This window comes from Blastomyces dermatitidis (genome assembly GCF_000003525.1).
Source record: "Blastomyces dermatitidis ER-3 genomic scaffold supercont1.2, whole genome shotgun sequence".
NCBI classification, from domain to species: domain Eukaryota; kingdom Fungi; phylum Ascomycota; class Eurotiomycetes; order Onygenales; family Ajellomycetaceae; genus Blastomyces; species Blastomyces dermatitidis.
In genome coordinates, this window is record NW_025544775.1 from 6,184,667 (window position 1) to 6,205,657 (window position 20,991).

General features: G+C 35.1%; 1 protein-coding gene across 1 annotated transcript; it reads right to left on the reverse strand.

The window, feature by feature from the left end:
- Positions 1 to 15,181: 15,181 nt before the first annotated feature.
- BDCG_02202 (uncharacterized protein) lies at positions 15,182 to 17,344 on the reverse strand (the record flags this gene model as incomplete). The annotated part of the gene is made up of 5 exons (XM_045417754.1): positions 15,182 to 15,314; positions 15,374 to 15,642; positions 15,703 to 16,302; positions 16,375 to 17,170; positions 17,247 to 17,344. The coding sequence occupies 5 exons, from the start codon at positions 17,342 to 17,344 to the stop codon at positions 15,182 to 15,184; spliced, it is 1,896 nt and encodes a 631-aa protein (XP_045274488.1).
- Positions 17,345 to 20,991: the final 3,647 nt, after the last annotated feature.

The following is a 20,991-nucleotide window of genomic DNA, read 5'->3' on the forward strand; positions in this document are numbered from 1 at the left end:
TGAGATTCTCTCTTTTTACTTTTTCAACAGACTGCAGTCTCATTAGATTAGTAGTGATCTGTGAGTTGATTAATATTAATCTTTTTTATTGATTTCAAATATTTCTTTTCTCTAACTACTTCAGAATTTTTACACTTGTGTAGTCTTATTAAACTTCTAAAAAACTCTTTGAGAGAAAATAGAAGAAGAGTGCTACAGAGTCTACAAGATGCTGACTTATTACTGTGAGATTATCTCTAAAAAACTCTTTGAGAAAAACAAGAAGTCTCAAGCAGCATTTCTTGCTCAATATCTCTGATGTGTAACAGAGTGATCTCTACTAGCTATCTCATAGCTTACAATCTCTTTCTCAGTATTTTTCAAATACTTAAGTAATTCTTACAAATTCTCTGATGATGAATATTTTTCTCATTTTATAAGATATTGAAGTTTATTATAATATATTCACTTATTCAATATTTTCTTCATAAGATATTCAGTATCACTCTCAATCTTGATATTATTCAGCTGAGACAGCTTCATCTCAGAGTATTACTTATAAAGCTTTAAATAGAAAATATGAAAAACAGAATGAATTGATTTCAATTCTGTGAGTAATTTCAACTTATATGTCTGCTTACTCATCACTCTTGTTACTGAGAAAAGTTCTAGTTATCACTCACTGAGCTTCTTATACAGTCTTATTATCTTGATATTCTTTGCTAAAAGTAGTACTTAATCCTCTATCAAGAACTTCATCAGAAGATGTTTTTAATTATAGTATTTTATCTATCACTTCTGAGTATAATGAATGCTTTTCACTGTCTTCTCATGAATTTTATTCAAAAGTTTCAATCTCACTTTTACTTCTAGTACTGAGAAATACTTCATTCTCTGTATCTGTCTAATATTCTGACTGTCTATTCTCTTCTTTGAAATGTTATCTGCAATGTCACTGAATAATAAAGAATTATAATTATAATAAGTATAGAAAGAAGATATCTTTAAGATTGCATTCTTTGTATTGTTATATACAAATTCAGTAGTTAGAAGATGTTTAAGTCAATCATTCTGATAATATGAATAGAATACTTGAAGATGCTGTTCTAGTGTCTGATTTTAGTGTTCAGTCTGATCATCAGTCTGTGAATGAAATACAGTACTGAGAAGACATCTTATTATAAGATGATAATAAAAAGCTAATCAGTACTTACTGATAAAGAGAGATTCTCAATCTGTTATCAATGATTTCAGAGCACTGTAATTACAAATGATGATATCTAAAAATAGATCAGTCAATTCAGAGGCTTTAATCTTTTTATAAATAAAGATATATCTGATTATCTTTATAAAGCAGTCAATAATGATTAAAATTAAGTTATATTCTTTAACTCTTATCAACTTCAGTAGATCAACTATGAAATTCATTAATAGATTCTGTTATAAGCTCTTTGAAACAGACAGTGATACTAACTCATTATATTACTTATACTGTGAGATCTTTATTCTTTGACAGATATCACAAGTTTCAATATACTCTTTGACATCTGTCTGAAGCTTGTCTCAAGTGTATTTATATTTTAGAAGCTTCTCAGTCTTCTCTAACCTGAAGTGCCTCACATGAGAATTATTATAATAAATTCTTAATAACTTCTGACACACTGCTCTACTACAAGAGATAAAGACTGAATCATTCAGTAGTAGAAGTTCACATTCTTCTAGTTATCAGTAACTTGATTTCTTAGCAGTATTACTCTGCTCAGAGTCTGTCTCTTTCAAGTTCAAATCAGACTCTTTCTTCTTCAACTTCTGAATTCAAGCTGCAGTAAAGACATCCCTCTTCTATAACTTATTAATAAATTTCAAAAATAGTCAGATTGAAAGATTGTAGACTGTTTCATTCTTTATCAATTCAATGATTGTAAGATATGATATAAGAAGCTCATAATCTTCAGTGTCAGTTCTCTGTGAGAACCTGAGTTCTCTTTCACCTTCTATACTGAGTCATGCAGCTGCCTCTTCAGTGCTGTTTCTGAGCTTTAAAGAATCTCAATCCTCTGCAGCCAGCTTCTTCTACAGTGATAACAGAGATTCTTTTGTAGAATTCTTCTCTGTATCAACAATATTATAATCAGGCTGTCTAGACAGTGTATTAGTGAGATTAAGCTGACCTGAACAGTATCAGATATAGAAATCATACTTCAAAAGCAGCTTCACTCATCTGGCTTGACATTCTGTCAAGCTCTTTATTATCAAGAAGTAACACAGATTTGTATAATCAGTGAGAACTTGCACTGAGTACTTACTACTCTGAAGATAATGTTACTAGATTTTAAAGAATTCAACAATTACTAACATCTTCTGATCATGAGTATTATATCTTCTCTGCATGAGTGATAACTTCTTGAAGAAGAAGGTCACTGATCTTCATTCACAGTATCTTATAGACTCTGTGAAAAAGTCTTCTTTCACAGATAATTCATTGTCTGTTTTCTCAGAAATAATTATTCTCTGATTCTTTCAACATTGAAAGATCTTCAGTGTCAACTGTGAAAAGATTTCACAGATCTCATTCTCAGATATGTCAGTCTCACACTGACTGAGTAAGTTGAGATTAAAGTGATTCAGTATTGTGATATCTGTGAAAGCTTGTTTCAATTCTGCAAATGCCTGTACAGTGTCTTGAGTGAGAGTAAACAGTTCTGTTTTCCTGTCTTTCACACTTCTCTTCAACAGATCTGTAAGAGGGACAGTAATTCATGAATATGCATAGATGAATCATCTATAGAAATTTGTAAATTCTAGAAACACCTGCATCTTGCAGTATATCCGCGGTGCCAGCTAGTTCTCAATGACAGAGACCTGACTTCTGTTCATTGAAATGTCATTCATCTCAACAATATAACCTAAGAAATCAATCTTCTACATGTAGAAAAAGCATTTTTCAGTGTTTACATAGAGTTGATGCTGTCTCAAGCAACTCAATACTTCTCAAACATAAGTATTGTGTTCTTTCTCTGATTTTAAGAAGATTAAAATGTTATTCAGATATACTATGCAGAAGACATTAACAAGGCCCTGCAGTGTCTCATTTATATAGATCTGGAAGATGACTGAAGCATTACAAAGATTAAAAGATAAAACAAGATATTCAAAATTGCTGTACTTGATATGAAAAGCTGTTTTTCAAATATCATCTTCATTAACTCTGATTCTATGATAGACATTTCATATATCAATCTTTAAGAACATCTTTGCTTCAGATAATTGATTAATTATCTCATCAATTAACAGTAATGAATAGTGATTCTTAACTATCATCTTATTGAGACCTCTGTAGTCTACACATAGATATAGTCTACTATTCTTCTTGAGTATAAAGAGTATAGATGTCTCTGCTGAACTCTTTGATGAACATATTCAGTTCTTTGATTGCACTTCTTCAAGATATTTGTGCAGAACATTCAACTCCTTTACAGATAAGTTGTAAAGAGACTCATACAGCATCATTGTATCATCTTCAAGACAAATCTTATATTGTATCTTGATGTCAGAAAACTTCACTGCTTCTCTTTCTGAAAAGACATTCTTAAAATCTGTAAAGAGACATCATATATATTTATCTTCAATGACAGATACTGCTGCTAATCTTGCAGTGAGAGTGATGACTTCTTTATCTATTTTCAAGTTCTAATCACCTGCTATGTAGTATATTAACTCAATCTTTTTCTTAAGATTCTTTCAATGAAACTCTTCAGATTTCTCTATCACTGTCTCTTCATTAGTGAGATGATATCATCACATCTGAGTGACTCAGTTAATAAGAGAATTGTTTTCTCTCAATCATAGAAGACTTAGAATGACATTCTTATCTATGATGTTGATTGTATGAAGAAGAAGACTGCTCTTCTTAAAGATTTCTTCTGAGTCTGTAGTTATATACTTCACTTGAATTATGCTAAAACAGTGACATTTCATTTCATCAGTAAATTTCATATGATCTGACAGATCTATCTTCTTTCAATTCTTTATTAAAGAAAAGAAATAGAATATGAAGTTGATATTCACTTTGAAGTCAAGTAGGCATCTCACTGATATCTTCTCATTCAGAGTATGCATTGTGATTATAACATGAACTCAGAGATATGAAAATTGTCAATTCTTTTCTTTCTCTTCTTTATCTTCTGTGAATACATTTGTCAGAAGAGGAGTTAACTTTGAGAAGATGTCTTCTCAGTTTCTTCTCTTCTTTAACTTCTTACAATCACTGACATAGTAATCACCAGCTTCACAGTTGAAACAGAGATCTTTGTCAAATCTTTTTTAACATTTCTTCACAGTGAGTGAAGAATCAGAATACTTGAAATTCTTCTTTACTTTCTTCACACTGAAGCTGTCATAACACTGTTTAAATTCTGTCATTGATTGCTTAGAAGAGATCTTGTTAATCTTTTTCTCAGAGAATTGATTATTCAAATAGATCTGAAAAGCCAGATTGACAAGCTCAGTGCAATTGATTGATGAACTCTGATACTGTGATATTGTTATTCACATCTTGTGAGTCAGCTTCATGAGATAAAGCTGTGTTTTTAATTGATTCAAATTATCAGTCAGTTTCTCTCAATATTCTTCAAATCTTGCATTGAAATTGAAAGGATTTTCATTATCTCATTAATATAATAAGTTAAACTACTGCACTGCTGTGAAGCTGCAGTTGCAGTGATCTTCAATTTGATTCAGTAGAAAGTTCTTGAATTCTTCTCAAGTTATAACAGCATTAATACACTCAAGCTTTCTCTTCTTGATAACTCAAGTAGTCACAGAGATGCCTTCAAGAAGGTTGACAGTGTATATTACTCATATCTCATGAGTATTATACTGGCTCAGATTAAGGCAGAATTTTCATTCAAGAGTACAGATAAAGCTGTGAAATTCAGATAAGATGTTTTTCTTATATCTCAGAGAATCTCTAACCTTAATCTCTCTATCTTCATGATAGATGTAGATGTGTAGAGACTGTGACGGTGGCAGAGCAGTTGAAGAGCTTATGTCAAAATATGTGACAGGTTCAGAAATCTCAGATTTCTGCTGAGATAGAGATGTACACACTCTAGAGAATAATGTAGTGTTTTTTCTAGAGAGTGAGATCAGATCAGTCTCAGCACAGATACATAAGGTCATATCAGTCTGTTAGAGCTCAACTGATTCAAACATATAATCAGATTAAGTGATTTAAATTGTAACATGACAGAATCAAAGTGATAACTAGTCAGCAGTGACATATAGAGATAGTTGTTTAGAAAGCTATATAAGTGAGCTTGACTATCTTGCTTAAATAGTGAGCTTGTAGGCTACAGAATTATTGCAAGAATATCACAGATATGATACTTAGTATACTAAGAAGATTGTATGAGATATACAGTAACTCTTGTATATATTTCAGTAGAAGTAAAACAAATCACTGACTTCTTTGATAAGAAGCCAGTATCTAGCTATTTTATATAGACAATGAGTGAATACTCTTCTTTCATTTCATGAGCAAGAATAGCCAGAGTGATACCTCAGCAATGCCTCATTGTCAAGGAAGAGTAATCTGCTGACCTCATATAGAAGCAGAGTTCTCATATTCATCAATCGGATCTTTCTATAATACATCCGCATGATGTCATAGAGTGGTTGAAAACTGGTTCAGACAGCCTGCAGAATGAATGAAATCATCCACATGAAAGTGATGAGCCGTGTGGAACCGCAACGGGGCCTTGGCGCGGCCGGAAGCGTGACAATAGTATGATTATTCTCATATATCAACTACTTATAGATATAACTCTGACATACAAGCTTACTCATACTCATGAGATTCACTTCTAACTTTGAGACATAGCAGACATTATTTAACAGCATATTCACTTCTTTCACTGAAATCTTTGTATCTTCTATAGCTGCAGCTGAGATCATCATTTCATCTATTATTTTTAATATTACTTTCATCTTCTGAGGTTTTGTCATGACAAGATCTCTGTGAGGTGTGATGTGAGCATCTGATTCAGAGTCTAGAATCCAGGTATCTTTTCCTGTCTAATTACTTATATAGGCCTTTTCTTTAATGTAAAATACTTGCTTTATGACATTGTAAACAGAAGCAGTACTTATATTCTTCACATTCTTGTCTTTATTCTTGTCTCTATTTGTATTGAAGTTCAAAGAATGTTTCTCAGAGTATTTCTTTCAACAGTCAGTCTGAATATAATTAACTTTTTGATAATGATAGCATATTCTCACATTATTATTTCTACATTCAGATTTGAATTCAGTGTTCTTGTTCTTATTATTATCTTTATTCTTGTCTTTCTTATCCTTGTCTTAAGTGTTATTTACAGAGGTATTTTTATTGAAGATGAGAGATTTATCAGTAGCTGGCAATTATAGAAGAATATCTTGATACAATCTTATGAAATTATCTTTAAGTATTCTAGCATTTTCATTCTTCTCTATTGCATTCATTCAATTCTTTATAAAAGATGATCAATCTTTACTAACTTCTGTAAGAAGTCTGTTGAAAAACATGAAATCTTTAATATTATATTTCAATCAGATATAATCAGTTCTGATTGTAATTAAACATTTGATAAATACATGATCAGAACTCTTTGATTTTAATATTATTTTAATCAATTCTTGAAACAGGCAAGTTCTGCAGACAGCAGACCTCTCAGTGAAATTATTCTCTATAACAGATTATAGAGAATAAACAGATAGTTGAGACTTCTTAAGTATAATAAAGTGAGATTTAATCTGCAGAGTGATTGCAGATTATATATAGTTATATAGTCAGATATTCTGTTCTGATTAAAAACATTGTATATTTATACTGATATTCTTATCAGAATTAATCTACTTATTATTAAGAATATCATCTGTTTCAGATTATCTTACTATAAGCAGAATCTCTTTCTTTTATATAAAGTAATTTACAGAGTCAGTGAGTATAACAGACTTTTTTATAAATCTTACTTAATCTCTGAATTTATTAAGAATCTTTATTAATACAGATATTCTATTCTTTCATTAAAGATAGTTTATTAAATCTGTATTAAGCTCTTCATTTTTGTAAGAAATCCCGCTTCTCGCGGATCCTTTACCCCTATTCCTATCTCTCGCGTAATCAATAGGGCTAGCGGCCCTTGGCTACACACAACTATATAGACTGGAGTTCACAAATACTATTTATAACTCAGCTTGAATGCTATTATACATTTGACCTCTACATTTATCTTTCTACTGTGAACACTTCTAGTAGTTAATAGTACATATCACATCAAGCTGCAAACATCTGAATAATCACCTGTGAGTACTTATTCTTACATTTCAAGCTCAGTCAGTCAGCAACTGCCTGTTATAACTGAAAGAACTAGAAACTTGTATACTTCAATCTCTGTGAACTCTACTGCAGACACTCAGAAGCAGTCATCTGAACTATGAATAATCTCTATGAAAGAAGTCTCAGAGAACTTATCAATCACTTATAAGACACTATTCTCTGCATCTGTGACAGAGAAACTCTTTAAACTCATGAATAAATCAATCTCAGTGAAGAACATTCTTGAGCATCTTCTGTGAAATCAAGCTATTTTTCTATAAGAAATGCTTACTGTCTGCAAACACTCTCAAACTGAGTCTCTAGATATGATCTTCAGAGACACTCATAAACTGAAAAGAAACTTTCTCAAGTTATAATCACTTAAGATCATCTATCAAATCACAATCTATAAAAGTTTTTGCAAGTTTGTATTTGAAATTGACTTACAAGCCTGACTATGTGATATGAAAGATGAAGAAGCTGTCATCTATATAATGACAGACCTCTATTACACTGAAGTCAAGAACTGACTGAATCATCTAGAGAATGATTATGAGAGATCTCAATGATCTGTTCTCAAGATCTATCTAGAGAATAAGTTAAGAGACTTCACAAGCTGAACAGAGAACATCTGAGCTGTGATCATTAATATTAGAAAAAGAGGTGAGAAATCTGATGAAGACTACTCACAGCACTTTATGAAATTATGATATGAATTAAGATCTATGAAAACAGAGCTCTGAAACAAGACCTGAATAATGATATTTACAAAGAGACTGAATAAAGACATACAGAACAAGCTCATTGAGTAAGACTCTAAGTTCTTGACTCTGAAGAAACTGATGACTCTTATTTATTGCTTATAAATCACTGTGAGAGTCACAGATCTGTGAAGAGCAGATCATCAACCAGCTCTGCAAGAATCAGAATAACAGAGAACAGATTTATCAGAAAAAGATGACAAAATACAGAGAGGTTTATATCTGACTGCTGAGTAGAAAGAAAGAGTTTCACAAGCTTCTGTGAATAGAGTGTATAATAGAGAGATTAAGAAAAAGAAACTCTGCTTTATCTGTTCTAAATCAGAACATCTTCATACAAACTGTTCAGACAAACTAAAATAGAAATTTGAGAAGTTGTAGACAGAGTCAGTAACAGCCTTCTTAAGAGTCTTGAAGCTGACATCTGAATCTGTTACTCTCTCAATGAAAATGCTTACTTACAGAGAGAGACTGTATCACAGTGCTGCTGCTCTACAAGTATAAAAAGTATTGATGAACTCAGAATCTCAGATCACTGTGATGTTTCTAAAGCTTACAGAGTGAATGAGCTGAAAGATGAAGACTGAGAACCTGCTCTTATAATAAGCAGAGTATGAGAACTCAGACCTGAGAGCTGAGAGACTTACAAGAGTTATCTTTGAATTGCAAGATCTCTCTGAAATCTGGAGAAGATTTGCAGAAACTGTGATTATTATAGACATCACAGATAACATGTATTTAGAACTTATATGACTTCAAAGACACAATTCATACATAGCTGTTCACAAGTCAGGTTTATACTTCTGATCAGTGTTGACAGACTCACTTATAAAGATAGAAGCAGTTGATACTGCAGAGTTGATTAGAGAAGACAAGCTCATCTATATAATGACTTTATAAGTGTCTGAGAACCTCACAGTCATGAAAACTGAGCTTCAGATATTAGAGAAATACTGAGATCTTACAGAGATATTCAGCTCAGCTAAGACAGCTGAGCTTTCTTCTCACTGTAAGAAGAATCTGATAATAGATTTGATAGAAGAGCAGAAACTCTTCTGAGAATCAATCTATAAGCTCTCTTATCATAAGACAGAGATCTTATGAATCTATGTGAAGAAGAATCTGAAGAATGACTTCATCTGATCTTCACAGGCCTCTGTAGAAGTCTCTGTGATGTTTGTGAAGAAGAAGAATGAAGATCTCAGATTGTGTGTAGACTACTGTAATCTGAACTTCAAGATAATAAAGAGTCACTACTCTCTGTCTCTGATTGAGAATGTAATTAACTGTCTTATAAGAGCTGTTATATTCATACAACTGAATGTGATCAATGCATATGCATGGCTGTGAATATAATCTGAGAATGAATAGAAGACTGTCTTTAGAACTGCACTGAAATTATTTGAATATCTAGTGATGTCTTTTGATCTGACTAATATCTCTGTAGTATTTCAGTCTTTTATCAATAAAATACTTCATGTATATCTGAATGTCTTTGTGATAATATATCTGAATGATGTGATGATATACTTTATGAAGAAGAAAGAACACACTGAGCATGTGTGAAGTATGTTAAAGGCCTTAGATAAGACAGAACTGTATATTAAGCTTATGAAGTGTAACTTCAGTGCCTGCTGGATTAATTTCCTAGAATATGTAATCACTGTGAATGATATTCAGATGAAATCTTTGCAGATTGAGACTATTCTATCATGACTGAAGTTAACTAGTATTTATGAGATTCAGATCTTTCTGAGCTTTGTGAATTTCTATAGACAGTTTATCTTTGTATTTATGAGAATCTTCTTAACTCTTATAGACATGCTGAAGAATGAAAATAAGAAGAAATCATCTCATGAACAGAGAATGAAAAGATTATTAAGAAGAGAGAATTATAAGAACTTTCTTATCTTAGAAGCTTGCAGAGCCTTTATAAGATTGAAATAGATATTCACAGACACAGTGATACTGTTTCACTTTGATTTCTTACTCTTAATCAGATTGAAGACAGATGTCTTCTTCTTTACAATTTCAGAAATAGTCTTACAACTACAGTCAAATAAGAAGTGGGTTTCAGTGGCCTTTTTCTCACAGAAGATGCAACTCATAGAGATCAACTATGACATTCATAATCAGAAGCTTCTTATAATAGTGAAATTCTTTTATCACTGATGTCACTACTTCAAGAGCCTTGTGACAGTGATTACTGTTAGAACTGATTATGACAGCTTGTAACAGTTTACTTCAATTAAGAAACTCTTGCAGCAGTAGATTCACTGAGCTCAGAGACTGAGTGAGTTCTGATTCAAGATAGAACATATCAAGAGAACTAAGAACTCAGCAGACAGACTCTCTCACAGATCAGACTATGTTAAGAAGATCAGAGTGACAGATACAGAGAGACTAGAGAAGACAGAAAAGCTTCACAGAATACTCAGACTGAGTATTGTGAAGAGATTGACTGAAGAGTCTCTCAATCTCTTATAAGAGAAGAAGAAGAAGAAAGAGAAGAAGTCTGTACAACTACTCTCTATGACACTGAGAGTCAACACTCTGAGAATCTCTGTGAGAATTCTTGAAGAGAGTATCTATAATCTGAAGAGTTTGTAAGCTTTGAGAAGTGCTGTGAAAGACCTGATGCAAGAGAAAACAGAGTATAAGTCTTTGTAAGATCTTCTATTCAGATTGTCTGAACTGCAACTGAAGAATGAATATACTCAGCATATTCAGAAACTGCTCACAGCAGGAATCAACTCTGCAGAAATAAAGAATTGAAGAGACTTAAATAATCTCTTATAAAGAGAGAGCTGAATTTATATGTCTGTGAATAAGTTTCTATACATAGAACTTATTAAAAGATATCATGACTCTTCTCTAACAGGTCATTTTACAGACACTAGAACTTATAAGTTGCTTGTAAGAAAATACTTCTGACTGAAGATGTGAGAACTTATGAAGAAGATAGTGAATTCTTGTACTGTTTATCAGAGTTCATGAATAGTGTGATTCAGATTATATAAAGAACTTACTTCTCTACTCATTCTGTGAGAATCTTGAGAACAGCTAGAAATGAATGCTCTTGTAAGCCTCTCTGAAAGCAAGAACATATATAATACCTGCTTTGACAGTGTGCTGATGATAGTGAATTACTTTATTAAGATGACACACTTTATACTCATCTGCAAGAACTTAAAGTTAAAGAATTTAACTCACATCTTCATCTGCAATGTGATTCAGTTGCATGAGTTATCTATGAATATTGTCTCAGACAGAGAATTAATCTTTATAGAAGAGTTCTGATCTGATCTGATGACTATACTAAAGATCTTACAAGATCTAAGCACAGCTTTTTATCAACAGACAGATGATCAGATAGAGTATCTGATAAGTATATTAAAACAGTATCTGCAGTGCTTTGTCAATTATAATCAGAATAACTGAGTATATTGATTATCACTTACAGAGTTTGTGTACAACAACTTAAAACATATCAGTACAGATAAAACCCTCTTTAAGATACTCACTGAGACTCATCTGTGAATGATCTTGATGAATCTGCAAGAGTACACTATAGAGTGTAATGATGCTCATGAATAGGCTGAGAGAATTCAGAAGATTCAGGAGAAAGTCTGTGAATTCTTGAGAAAGACTTAAGAGTATCAGAAGAGATACTATGACTTCAAGCATATTGTGAAGAGTTTTAAGAAAGATAATAAAGTCTGACTGAGTCTAGAAAATATCACTATACAGAGATCTAGTAAGAAGCTGAATCTCTTACAGACAGAGCCTTATAAGATTATGAAGAAAGTTAGCTTACAGTTCTACAGATTAGAACTGTCATCTGATTTACAGATGTATAATGTTTTTCATATCTCTTTACTCTGTGAATATAAGAAATTCTCAGAAGAGAACTCTGTGACTCATCACTCTATTCATAAAGCACTAGAGAGTGAAAGAGAATATCAGATCAAAGAGATTATTAACTCAGAGAAGTGAGGTTGTGAGCTCTGATTCAAGATTCAGTGATAAGAGTATTCTGACAAGATGAATGAGTTCACTTGAGAATCATTCAAGCAGATAAGACATCTGCAGAAGCTGAGACATGACTTTTATATTATAAATTCTGATAAGTCAGAATAATGCAGTCTTTGCTAAGAACCTGATTATAATAAAGATATTAACACTGTCATTTATAAATTCTAGTCTATAAGATGATGAGTTTCTACTGAGATGAACAGTCTACAGTGTATATAAGAAAAGAAGAAAACATATTCTTATTAAAACTAAAAAATAAGAAAATAAACAGAGCTGTGAATATAATTTAGAGATCAATAAAGAAAAAATAAAGAAAACTCACACTTATATTATTAATATCTATAACACTTAATCTCTTCACAACTATCAATTTCTCTCTTCAAAGAAGCAGAAAGCATCATATCTGCAGTACAGACAATTATTACATTTAATATAAAAGCTATCAGAAATGCACAGACTTCAGAGAAGTCAGATATCAGAGCACACACAGTTGCAGCAGAGTCTTGAAGACTGACTATCTGCATGTGTGATCAGATATCTCTTGTAAAGCTGTGTTCACTCTCTCAGTTATGCTGAAGTATTCAGCCTGAAAACAATGAGAATACAGAGAGAGAGCTCATCTGCTCAGATCAACTCTCATTATAAATTCATAACATTCACATTATCTTGATTACTCAGATTTTACAGGTACTCAGAAACTCATCTCTCATTAACAATGAGATTGCAGAAATGTGCTACAGTGTGAGAATCATTGATAGAGAATCTAGACATATTCACATATACCTGGTCAGAGATTGTGCAGATAGAAGAGAAGTGATTATAGGTCTGTAAGACTGCAGAAGACACTGATAATATCAGAAGCTTTACAAGAACTGTTAACTAGAGTCTGTAAGAAATTACTTATAAGAAGACTTATAGTAAAGAGAGAGACTACACTGCTTAAAGTCAGAAGCTGATCTGAGAAAGAAATGAAGTGAGTCACTGATCTGAAGATCAGATACAGTGACAGAGCTGAAAGAGATGAAAATACAGTTATAAGTAGCAGCACTCTCACTTCATCAGCTAGTAAAAAGTGATCAGAGAAGTTGTGAGAATGCTTATAAGAAGCTCAACAGTGATCAGATATTATTTATAAAGATATTAAAATTAAAAAATTTTTATTCTTGAGAAGTTCTTGAATTAATATATAGATATTATTAGAAACACTCTCTCTCTATTATCTGAGTGAAAACACTTTGTAAATAAATGAGAATACTTACAGTTTGTAAGAATGAAAGCTGTTACAGAAAAAGAGAAAAGAAGATAAGATTCTACAGACAGATCTGAGATATTTATACTACTCTAGAGAGATTTGCTTACACTGTAAGTGATTTCATAGAACAGTCAGATCACTCTAGTAAATAAGAGTGATTATAAATCACAGATCTAAATCTTTTTATATGACTATAAAGAGTAATTGCAGACTGTGAACATCTTGATTCTACAATTCTACAGAGTTAATAAAAGAATGAAAAATTCCTCACAATTCTACAGTGTCAAAGAGCAATGATTTGTAAGAATAAATGAAAGATTAACTCATAAATGTTTCTCTTTGATAAGAATAATCTCATAGAGAGTGATTTATCTGTAAGATGAATCTGTGTAATGATTATATAAGAATCTTATAAAAATGATTGAGAGTCAATCAGAACTCTTCTATATAAAAGATATAAGATGAATCTGTATAATAGTCAGAGAAGAATCTGTAAATTACAAAGAATCTCATGAAATAAGAAATTGAGTAACAGACTCTTTTCTCTTCACAGTAACAAGGAATTTTTCCTCACTGAGATTTTTTATAGATATGAAGAGTTTTTAGTAAGTATCACTACAGTGCTGAGCTGACTATGAAGTCACTCAGTGAAAGACTTTATAGATGAAGCTTTAGAGAGAGAGAGATATGTAAGAAATTCTACTTCTCACAGATTCTTTATCTCTATTTCTATCTCTTATATAATCAATAGAGCTAGTGACTCTTGACTATATATAACTATATAGACTGAAGTTCATAAATACTATTTACAACTCAGCTTGAATACTATTATACATTTAATCTCTATATTTATCTTTCTACTGTGAACACTTCTAGTAGTTAACAGTACATATCACACCAAGCTGCAAACATCTGAATAATCGCCTGTGAGTACTTATTCTTACAATTTTCACTTTTATCTATCTTCATTCACTTAACTTCATACTGAAGTCTTATAATTTCTAGTCTTATATAAGTCTTCTCACTCACAGAGTTATTGTTATTCTAATTACTTAAGCTTCTTACATTATCTGATATCTCACTAATATCTTTAATCAGATCTTTATATATATTAAACTCATCAGACTGTTTCTCTGTAATAATTTTATTCAGCTTAAACATCTCAGAAGTCATCTTTCAATTTGTTATTAATATTAGCAGTGATCTGTAATCTTGCATTTACTGCTCTGATGTTTTCTCATTTCTCTGTCTTGAAGACATGTATTCTTTTGTTAAGTCAGGTGTTCTCTCAGATCTTAGATTAATCATGAGTTCAATCACTTAATAAATCATCTAGGCACGCTTGTAACAATGCATGAAGATGTCAATTGACATGTTATTTCAGCGGTTTTCATTAGCTTAATAAGGGCTTCATAACCTCTTGAAGAATAATGTTGTTGTGTTGTGTTGTAATCTAACTACGCGAGTTACACTAAATGAATAGGTTGGGGTGGCACGTGACTAGGGTAGGTGTAGTAATCACCAACAATCTCAACTCCGGCTTCCCCGCATGTCATCAATGTCATGTGACATCTCTAATCTGAACCACCACAAGGCAGACTCAATTTGTGTTTGGTGCAAAGATCCCCCAAGCACCTCAGCCCTTTCTGAGCTTCTACAAGTTTTGTTTGTAAAGGATTGGAAAGGGGTAAGTCTAGTGGGCTTTGTTTCAGGCTTAACTACTGGCTGTCTGAGGCAATATTGCCTTGACTACATTGCCAACCTAATGAGTTTCTTTCTGGACATCTCCCATGTGGTTCAGACAGCGGTTGTTCTCTCTGGGGCCCAGAATCCTTCTGACTTCACGCGCGGCTGGAACTCCAATTCCTGAAACACTATTCGGTCTTTCTGCTGAAGAGCAAAGCTGCGGACTTTGTCTCGAATTGCGGGACTGGCTGATGCTGGAATCACAGTCAGAGTGGCGCGGACTAGGTGCAATGCATTTCTTACCTGTTACAAATATCTTCCCCGGCCATCTTTCCAACTCCCGTGCAAGGACGTCTTTTGTGGACGCTCTTCCACGGTTCACTGTACCGCGAGTTCCCCTGCTGAGTCCACAGTTGGCCACGCATCAAAAAGTCCTCTGGCAGATGGCGGTAGCCACCACTCTCACCACTTTCTGACACAGGGAAATTGTCATTTTTCAGCCTGAGTTCATTTACCCCTTGCCAATTCAGTGTGTTGAGGAAAGTAGCCAGGGCTTGCCAGGGAACCTCTGACTGAATAAGCATCATGGACTCAGGGACCAAAGCCAGGCTTCAGAGAAACGCCAGGGATACATGGACATGGGGGAGTATGTTCTTATCTCCAATGTGCTTGAGGATGAAGGAGAGGACATGAAAGGCAAAGCAAGAGGCATAGGAAAGAGCTTCAGTAAAGACAGCACTAGGGTCAGAGAGGGAAAGACAAGAGGGAATTTTGGTATCAGAAGACAGCTGGGAATAGTGTGTTTTTGCAGCTTCAATCCGCCTTGCTTGAGGCTCATTGAATTCCGCTGCTCGAGCAAAGAAAGCAAAAATAGGACTACTCTCACTGCCGTACTCTAGCATGGCTGAAATATTAGCAGAGGCCACATAAACACCTTGTTCCCGCCATTTGGCACCCACCCGACCAATATGGGTTCCAAGAAGAGACATGAACTCATGGCCACAAGAGAGAAAAGAGAGGACAGAGAGCCGGCAAAAACAGTGTCCATGTGCTTTGACAAAATATAACATGGCTGGGGGGTAATCACTAATTGATTCCTGGGCCAAAAGAGGCTTGAAAAGAAGCAGGATGCTCTCCCTGGTGTTTGGAAAGGACTGGATGCAAACCAGGGATTTGGTGTAGAAGAAAAGCTGCTGGAGGAAATTGGGCCTAGACAAGACAGCAAGATGATGCTGAATTCTACCCACATTAGGGCTTTTATCAGCAGCTTTGTTATATCAATATCTTGCCACGCCTGCTCAAACCTCTCTATCCTGCAGGTTCACTTCCTCAAGTGCCATTCTGTATCTGCCAAGATCTCCAAGACATTCAATCCAGGTATTCTCAAAGCTAGGAACGCTCTCAAGCAGTAGGGTCATCATTGAATAGGCAGTATATATGAATGCCAGCATGTAGTCCAGCGAAGCAGGGAGTCTGTGTCTCAAGAACTTCAAGAAAGAATGAATTCCATGGGTCCACATCCTGGCTGGCATAGCATACTTGCTGGCTAATCTTTGAAGTGCCGGGCTGGCAGAGGGATGCTGTGAGGCCAGAAAAAAGTCGTGATGCTCGTGAAGCAAGGCTCTGTGAAGACCAATAAGAGCCTGCCATTGCTCAGTATTCAAATTTCCCTTGTTTTTGACCTGTTGTTGATCAATCTCAACGCATTTCTTTTCCACAAGGACAAGGCCAGCATAGATTCCGTGAACTTCATTGATGAGTTGCTCCTCAGTGATTCGCCGGGTCTTTGGTTGAAGGGACAGGGTGTTGACTGGCGCTGGAGAGTCCACTGGGGCAGGAGAGGTCCTGCTGGACAATGCTACCACTGTGGGATCAAAATCATAAGCTGGGTGGGTGCCATGATGTACGCGATCTGCATGAAGGTCTGGGATGTAATGGGTAGGCTTGGGCCTTGTCCGCATGAAGACCTCATGGCAAAAGGGGGGATTTCCTTGGTCTGAAACGCTGGCCGGACGCTTTCTTGATCCTCGGGAAGTCAGGGACCTGTCGCGGAGCCGGAGGTTTTTCAAATTGGGGGCTTCGGGAGTAACAGTGGCAGAGCTACTCAAAGACAATTCTCATTAGCTACTAGTAGCCACCCACACAAGGCCAAGCCAACACAGCAAATATGACCTACAGACTTTGCAGCAATCCGCTCGCTGCTGATGACTGGAGTCCAGTACGAGGAGGTGCCCGGACCGAGTCGGCCGGCTGGGTAGGAGAGGTAGATAGCATTTGTAGGAGTAAAGTGTTGGTTTGGGGGAGGAGGGAAAGGCAGGTGGTTCACTGGAACAATAACATAGATGTATGATCTGGATGGTGACAAGAAATGTGTTCATTCATATATTCATCCTCCTGACAGCGTCGCGTAGTCTTTGATCTGCCAACCCCTGGAGGCAAGCTCGCCGCCTTTTGCGAACCACAGTGACATGGTGGCTTGCCCAAAGTTTCCAGTTTACTCTTTCTGATTTGTCTGAAAGTGCCAAGATGCTCTGAAATCAAGCCGCGTTTCCAAGTAGCAAGGCAGCAAAAAGTCTCAAACTAAAATGGCAATGCGTAGGTGGATCAGAAGGCAGCCTCAGTTGTCCAGGTTGGGCCCGCGGGGACATCATTTATGTACAGAGTAAATCTTTGCTTTCCGGGCGGCGGCGGGTGCCTCGGCTGGTTCGTAGTGGATTAATGGACAACATTTCTTATCTACTGTCACTCAATCAATCGAGACTTCTGGATTGATCAAGGGACATGGCATCATGTGCCTGGTTTTTTCCCGTCAAGCTGTATTTCTGGGTTCAAGGCAACAAGAAAGCCTGAACAAAAATAGCAATAAAGAGGCAGGTGGAGCATAAACATATCATTCTCCTCACAGTAATCCAGAGTCTTGTAGGTGCGGTGAGATCCATGCCCATCCCCTATAAGAAGAGAGTATCTCCCTTTATGGCGCTTTTGCGTGAATCGATTGAAATGCTGGATTCATTGGAAGGCGATTCCATTGTATGCTCTCTCACCCAGCCTTCTTATCCAGCTCATCCGATGTTGAATCATCTTCTTTGCTTCCTCCTTGTTGTTGGTGTAGAGTGTCATATCTCCGCTGGGGGTTGTTTCCGGACCGCGATAATCTGGATATTCTTCAGGTCTGAATCCTCATTGTCTTTAACTGGTGGATTCGCTCGGAATTGTTCTATAGCATTGATATCTGCTTGTATTTGATTTGCATGGTCGCGTATAATTTGGGGCTGGAGGCCCACCTAGGGTGCGGATTGGCTGCTCACCATACTTTCTTGGTATTGGGCGATACCTAAAGTTCGGGCGAGCAGATTGGGCCATAGTATGAGTCAAATAGATCAGTGGTTGTGAAGATATTTCAAAAATTCAGTTGAATGAGATTGTTTTCACCCTTTGGGGTTTGATCGATTGATGATTGATTGATTATGTCATCGCCGTCCCACCCGCCCCGTCAGCAGCTATACAGGTGTAGGCTACTGGGGCAAAAGAGTGTAGGCTACTGGGGCAAAAGAGCTCAATCACCACCAGCGCCTGCTGGTAGAAGGGCCGACCAACCGCGGGACCCCCAACACCCCCCCTCGGACCAGCTACCACAGAGTACAGTACTTCCCCTCAGTGGCTCCCTTCAGTGGCCTCCCCACAATGGCTCCTTTTTAATAATGGACTGGACCACTCAGTCCTAGGGCTTAATGGGACTTCTAGGGCACACTCCTGGGATGTCTCTTGGCACTGTTAAAATGTCCAAGGGTATTTGTTAGGAATTTTTTAAGTCCATTCTGGGATCGAACCCATGCATGTTGACCACAGCGGGGCTCACGCTCAACAGTCTCATAACCTGTAGGCTACTGGGGCAAAAGAGCTCAATCACCACCAACGCACTGCTGGTAGAAGGGCCGACCAACCGCGGGACCCCCAACACCCCCCCTCGGACCAGCTACCACAGAGTACAATACTTCCCCTCAGTGGCTCCCTTCAGTGGCCTCCCCACAATGGCTCCTTTTTAATAATGGACTCAGTCAGTCCTAGGGCTCACGGGACTTCTAGGGCACACTCCTGGGATGTCTCTTGGCACTGTTAAAATGTTCAAGGATATTTGTTAGGAATTTTTAAGTTCATTCTGGGATTGAACTCATGCATGTTGACCACAGCGGGGCTCACGCTTAACGGTCTCATAACCTGTAGGCTACTGGGGCAAAAGAGCTCAATCACCACCAACGCACTGCTGGTAGAAGGGCCGACCAACCGCGGGACCCTCAACAACAGGCATGTTGGTGATTACTACACCTACCCTAGTCACGTGCCACCCCAACCTATTTAGTGTAACTCGCGTAGTTAGATTACAACACAATAACATTATCCTTCAAGAGGTTATGAAGCCCTTTGTAAGCAATGAAAACTGCTGAAATAATGTGTCAACTACATCTTCATGTATTGTTACACATGTCTAGATGTCTTTTATTAATTAATTAAACTCATGATGAATCTGAGATTGAGTGAAAAGTCTGACTTAACAAAGAATTACATATCAATATATAGAAGAAGAAATTCATAAATATTTAAAGTATAAGAAGAATTGAATATGAGTTTATTAATATCTACAATGAATTGAAAAGTAACTGTCTCAGAGATATTTAAGCTGAATGAAATCATTACAGAGAAACAGTCTGATAAGTTTAATAAATATAAAGACTCAGTTGAAGATATCAGTAAGATATCAGATAATACAGAGAGTTTAAGTAATTAAAATAACAATAGCTTAGTAAGTGAGAAGACTTATATAAGACTTAAAATTACAAGACTTCAGTATAAGATTGAGTAGATAAAGATCAGTAGAAATAACTCTGTAGATGATAAGATAAGAGTAGATCTGACAGAATATCTTTAATAGAAAGAGAAGACATCTGTTATAATAAAAGTTCTTAAAGAATTTAGAAGTTAAGTAAGACTTATTAAAAGACTGATAGTTCTCACTGAATTTATTAACTACTTAATATAAAGAGAGAAAATTCTTTTAACTATAGAGTAGTCTGAAATCAATAATATTCTTAAAGATAATAATCTTGATAAGAATATTATTATAAATATATAATATTTCTGAAAAGAATACAATCTTTGATTATATAATTATATATGATCTGCAATTACTCTGCAGGTCAAGACTTATTTCACTATACTCAAGAAGTTTAAATTATCAGCTTATACTTTATAAACTATTATAGAGAATAACTTTTTCAAGAGATCTGCTATATACAGAACTCATTTATTTAAAGAGCTTATTAAAATAATTTTTAAAAGTAAAGAATTTAACAGAGCTTTCATTGAATATCTGATTATTATAAGAATTAATTATATTTATCTAGAATATAAGATTCTGAATGTTGTGTTTTTTAACAGACTGCTTACAGAAGTCAACAGAGATTGAGTCTTATTTATAAGAAATTGAATGAATTAAATTGATAAAGATAATACTTAACTCTTAGAGAATGATTTTATAAGTCTGTACTATAATATTCTTTTATAACTCTCTGCTATGAATGAAGCAAATACTGATATGTCTAGAAATTCTATCAATAATGTACAAGATAAGAATAAGAAAGACAAGAACAAAGAGAAAGATAATAACAAGAATAAGAACTGTAAGAAATCCCGCTTCTCATAGATTCTTTACTTCTATTTCTATCTCTTACATAATTAATAGAGCTAGCAGCCCTTGGCTACACACAACTATATAGACTGAAGTTCACAAATACTATTCATAACTCAGCTTAAATACTATTATACATTTAATCTCTACATTTTATCTTTCTACTGTGAATACTTCTAGTAGTTAACAGTACATATTATATCAAGCTGCAAACACCTGAATAATCATCTGTAAG